Here is a 6,242-nt window from a genome sequence, read left to right as displayed (position 1 = left end):
GATCAACCATATTCTGAGTAGAAGAAGAAATAATTTAGGACAATGAATACCTTAAACAGTTAATTAACAACATTAATATATGTCTTCTGTTTACCTCAGAAGAACTTGATACAGTAAAGCCAGCCATTGTAGCATCAGAAGGAGAAGAGATTGAATAATCTTTATCAAAACAGTCAATGACCTTATAGATTTGGCTTTCCAACTTCACATTGTCACAGTTATCTGAATGATAAATGTAACTTCCTTTCCAGCAATGTCTTTGATTTTCTTTGGATAGCCATCTTCAGTCTACAAATTAATTTTATTTTAAGCATTGATAAACTACATTAAAAATGGAAAAAGGTGTTAGGACTGTTAGTTTACTTAAACAGTCATTATGTTTACCTTAGGATTGTCCAGTATCATCTTGGTTGCAGTTTGTCCAACCATACGCTTCACAGGTTTGTCCATTAGTACAAAGTTAAAAGCCTCATTGGAATCACCAGCAAGAACAACAATCTTGTATCTGATTGGTTAGACGCAGAGAACAAATATTAAACTCAGCATTAAAATAAATAACCTATGCATAATTATTTTTTGTACTATACCTCTTCATAGGCACCGGCATGATATAACTACATTTCGAACATTTGTACCTTCCTTCATACTTGTACGCATCTTCCTCACATTTTATGTAGCTCAAATACCACCAGTTTTCAGACTCTTCTACAGCTGATATTTTGACGGAGCACATAAAGGTTTTTTGCGTAATTCTCAGCATATCACTTACTTTAGTAATTAAAGATTCCAACTTACAAAAAAAGAAAAATAAAACTAAAAACATAATTTTATCACCTCCAAGTCATCAGAATTAGTCTTCTGGCTGAGCTGTTGCGCTGTTATAGTTTTAATAACATGCACTAGTGAAATTGGAATCAAAGAACCTTCTGTGTTGGTAGCTGCTTTGTAACCTTCTTTCTGCAGCCTTAGATCATTGAGAACATGTTAACTTATTAATAAAGAACATTTGATAAAAGTTGGTAAATGTTTCAATGTAATGTAAGCGGATAAATAGTCATAAATATATACTTGATCTTCATTTCATTCACATAATCATTTTCTAAATTGAGGTAGCTCTTTGACGAAGGAAGTGTACTAATTTGGACTGAACCTGTAGAATTTTATGATTAAAGGTTAAATAGTCCTTGACAAAATGATTCACCTAGATTAATTATATTAGAGCAATGCTTCTGAAAAGGTTACTCTTATATATTTTAGGCTTGGAGCTTGTGACGATTGCAATGACAATGTGATCCTTTTTAGCCTTCTCATAATTCTTATTAGTCTCCACAACAAGTTGTCCCCAGACACTAACCTTGTGGGAGTACCTAAGATGGAATATATGTATGAGTAGAATCTTCTTCAATTTAAACACAATATTTGAATGAGATTTAATCTTTAGAGTGATAACTAACCTTCGATCAGTAATTCGAAATTTCACGATATCTCTCTTTCCAAACATGGTATCTATCAATATCACAGGCTCAAAATCCTTCACTGCACCAATGATATCTGCATAAATGTAAAAAATGGTAGTAAAAAAATAAGAACAGCACACAAAAAAAAAAATTAAATATGCTATACAAGAAATCTTAGTATTATGACCTGTAGCAAATTCTGGGCTTTTAGCATTTTCATATCCAGAAGCAATACTAAACAGTTCACCAAGGTCAACAAATTCAAATTTGTGTCTCGGTATCATAAAGTCATCGTCCACTAACTTCTGAACTGACGTAGAATTAGAAAAATTTATAAGATATTTCGAGCTGGTAGGCTTCATTGTTCCATTTGCCTCTCTTGTATAAAAATTGGTTATAACGTAAACATTTCCTTCAACAATATCTTTTCTAAAGGATCTCCAATTATCAGCATATACAAAAGCATGCATATGAAAGTCCTATAATAAATAAATTTCTTTAGATTTCTACTTAAACTAATGTATAATGGAATCATATAAACAATTAGTGAAAATTTTAAAAACTAACATCATCATCAAGTAAAAGCAACTTGTATCCTTTCAGAGCATATTTTCCTTCTTTGGATGGAGAAGTGAACGACCACATTTTGGTTATATGGACCTTGATCTTCCATGTAGTACGTGACGAATCAATGGAGGACAGACTGTCATACATCTTTTCTTCAAATCTACAGAAAAGACTGTCAAATAATGAAATGTAAATTATATCTATATCAAATAGCATGTTTAACAAAGATCAAACGTTAGAACATGGAAAATCTTATAGAATAAACAGCAAAACTCGAAGAAAAATTACTTGAAAGAAAGCTGTTTAAAGTAAAGTGTTGTATATGCCAATGATAATAGCTGCTCATATATTTATAATTAGGTTCTTATAAATAAAAACCCAAAAAATCCGCTATGTGATATACATGATAGAAGTGATAATTGATTACAATTAATATTTACAATCAATTTACATCCAAATGACAGATATTTTATAATTTCGTTATTACAAATAGAAAATCAATATCATATGATAAGTATGATGTTAATGATAATTAATTTATTTTTAAACTAATAATAAGAATACATATGAAAAGAATAATATTGTTTTACATATTAATTCTATAAAATATTCATATGAATCATGGTACATATTGATATGTCAGTTATCATACTTAAATTTTTGTAGTACCATAAATATTATATGTCCAAGAAACAGAACTTATTAAATGTCTAATCTACAAATAGAGTTAGAAATTAGTTTAGAATTCACTGTTCAGTGGGCATATTTTTTATTAAGATATATATTTATAATAATTGTAAGTAGGTATTACTTGGACCGATTTTTTTTTAAAAAAAAATATCATTACTTTTCATATTGTGTGAACCAATGAAGATTCCAAGAATCTCGGTTACATTCAAATTATACTAAATTAAATTGCAGGAATTGGGTGATGTAAATTTTATTTTGTAAGTAATAATATATTCTAAAAATATATCCTTTAGCTTTTCTTCTTTATCCAGCCTACTATATATATGTGTGTAAATAGTAGATTTTAAAATATGCGAAATGAAAAAAAATTCTGCAATTTTTACAATTTCATTACATTAACATAAATATATGTTAATGTTTTTGTAACATATATTAATGTTTTTGGATAATATAAAATAATGAAATTTTTTGTGAAATCAAATAGCCATTTTTTGCCGATTGGTTCAATCTTTATCCTCGAATTAAAAAATGTTCTACAAACGTGGGAAAATATTAAATTTGTAATTATGATAATATCACACAAATAATTTTTATACACCTAAAAAGTGGCGAATTTCACATAAATTATTGTTAAACACTAAATAGTGAATTGATTTTAGGTTATTAAAAATTAAACATTCAAACAAATGCATACTGAAATAGTAGTTATTTACATGGCCGCCTAAAAATGACTTTATTATTAAAGAAATATAATAAATTAAATTTTAAAAAATGCATTGTATTACATAAATCTTAATTACCTTTCAATTTTGTATGCCATTTAATATTTTCTTAATAAATTCACCATGGATAAACTATTGCCATTTTTTATAAAATATATTTTACAAAAAAATTAGGTTTTTTATAAATTGATTAATATAAAATCATCAACATATTCTTTAAAAACACATCACATAATACAAATATCATGATTGTTGTAATTAGAAAAATTAAATATAAATGAAAACTATCATTTGGGCAGATAAAAATTGGGTAATTATTTAGTTATATATTATTAAAACTATACTATGGAGTCCACCTTTAATTGGAGTCCTCGGAGTCCATATATGTTCTGCAAGTAAAATATAGCTTAAAATATTGCAAAACATATTATTTTTGGACAAACATCACTATTCTATCAAAAATCTTGTAGATTGCATACATTTTACAAGCATAACATTGCAAAAATATATATTCTACAAAACATGTTTAGTTTGCAGAACATAAATGTTCATGTTGCAGAACATATTGCAGAACATACATATTGTACCGTAAATATATGAGATTTGCATGATTTTGTTGAAGTTATGCTATTTGTGTAACATGTTTTGCAAAATAACACGTTTTACAATATATTTTATTTGCAAAACGTAGATGGACTCCGAGGACTCCGATAAAAAGGTGGACTCCATAGAATTCAGCCTATATATACATTGCATAACAGTTACTTCTATCTGCATATATGTTTTCATTACATGCACTATATCACAGTACAATTTACATAAACTGAAACAAACTATATACATGAAATTTACATAAGATCAAAGATTTTTTATGCTTGAACATCTTGACCATCGATTGTTGGTTCGGGATTATTACCCTCAATGTCTTGAAATCTTGCCTGGTCTGGACCAACACCTAAATCTATGTTTAGGAAATTATGTATATCTACACCATGCCTATCAAATGTTCGAAGGTCATGTGAATTATGTCTGCCAAGTGTTGCCACACGACACGCAACTACATTCCTATGAGGGTGAACCAAATTAAGTTCATAACGGATATTATTATCATTAAGCCTTGACAAAATAAGTCTGAATGTCTGTCTAGTATGTGGTGTAATTCCTTCTTCTTTGTGATACTTGCATTCACGATATGCGTGTATATTGTCGGTTTCGATGATAACATGCTCGTATGAATCCTGGAATGCACGGCGCATGCCTACTACAATAGCCCATAAATGTGAATTCAGATTTGTAAGGCCTAGAATTGTACCATAAGTCAGTCTGAGGAGATGACCTCCTGCATCTCTTACAACAACACCAATACCATTTCTATTATGGCATTCAAAAACATTTTGAATGAATTCACTATGCACATTGATCTTCACCCAACCATTAAAATTGTCATACACGCTCAACATGTTCCATTATACTGAGATGTATAAAAACAGTTGTTGACTACATATGATTACAAAATAAAGCTATCACAAATGGTAAAAAGATTTCTGGAATTTATAAATAAACAAAAGAGTTGAACAGATGTGTCTTTTGCAAAAAGTTGTCAAGATGTGTCTTTTGCAAAAAGGTGTAGAAAATAAATAAAAGAGTATTGAAGAGATGTGTCTTTTGTAAAAAGTTGTAGAGATGTGCCTTTTGCAAAAAGCTGTAAAATTTTAAATAACTAAAACTATTGGAACAGTTTAGACTGCAAGTTCGTATAAAGATTTGTTCAAAATATTATTTATTTCATACACATAAAAAAATCGAAAGATAAATTAAATTTGAACAAATGTGTCTTTTGCAAAAAGTTGTAAAGATGTGTCTTTTGCAAAAAGGTGTAGAAAATAAATAAAAGAGTATTGGAGAGATGTGTCTTTTGTAAAAAGTTGTAGAGATGTGCCTTTTGCAAAAAGCTGTACAATTTTAAATAACTAAAACTATTGGAACAGTTTAGACTGTAAGTTTGTATAAAGATTTGTTCAAAATATTATTTATTTCATACACATATAAAAAGCGAAAGATAAATTAAATTTAAGATCACACATAAAATGTTATATAAAATTATAATTAACAGTGATAGTAAAATAACAAATAAATAGATTACCATTTACATATGTATCTAAATTAATCCAAAAGATAGTTAACTAATAAACAGAATATTGACAAAAATTTAGTTCAAGAGATATAATACGCAAACAGCTTTTATCATTAAAAGGAACACAATGTTGGATCGAAAATTCCACGATATCTCCGCTAAGAAATAGTTCTGCAAATTTATTGGATGAAAAATAACTTAAAAGAAAAATACGCAGAAAAACCAAACATGTAGTATTTGAACATGAACTTAAAAAAAACCATGAGTTTAATTTAAAATCGCCATTTGGTTGCTCTTCTGTTCATGTAATTGTATCATATTCATTTGTCCTGTAAAATACAAAGATCAATTAAGAAATTCAGTAAACCATTTACAAATTTTAATTGTTTATTTAATTTAAAATACATTAGTTTGTACACTTACAGGTCAATTGTTAGAAGAAGAGCTGAGTGTATCTGCATTAGTAGTTGATGATAAACACCTAGAATCAAAATATACATCAATTGTAGTAAAAATTTTGCTCTTGATCTGAACATTGCCATCATTGATCTCTATTTTGAGAGTAACCTATTTTCCAACAATCTTTCTTATACATTCTGGATATAGAATATAAGTTTCACACTGCAACTCCAAAAATAATTAAATCCATCACTACACAGAATTATTTAATCT

General features: G+C 28.3%; 1 protein-coding gene across 1 annotated transcript; it reads right to left on the bottom strand.

Moving 5' to 3' along the window:
• Positions 1-204: 204 nt before the first annotated feature.
• LOC141690933 (uncharacterized) lies at positions 205-2,102 on the bottom strand. The gene is made up of 9 exons (XM_074495688.1): positions 2,025-2,102; positions 1,645-1,936; positions 1,455-1,551; positions 1,243-1,367; positions 1,069-1,150; positions 835-964; positions 588-790; positions 385-505; positions 205-288 (listed from the first exon to the last, which is right to left on the bottom strand). The coding sequence occupies exons 1-9, from the start codon at positions 2,100-2,102 to the stop codon at positions 205-207; spliced, it is 1,212 nt and encodes a 403-aa protein (XP_074351789.1).
• Between the last annotated feature and the right edge of the window lie 4,140 nt (positions 2,103-6,242).

Source organism: Apium graveolens, chromosome 10 (assembly GCF_009905375.1).
Source record: "Apium graveolens cultivar Ventura chromosome 10, ASM990537v1, whole genome shotgun sequence".
Taxonomy (NCBI): Eukaryota; Viridiplantae; Streptophyta; class Magnoliopsida; order Apiales; family Apiaceae; genus Apium; species Apium graveolens.
The sequence above is the reverse complement of the archived record's forward strand: the minus strand, read 5'-3'. Positions and strand labels throughout refer to the sequence as shown.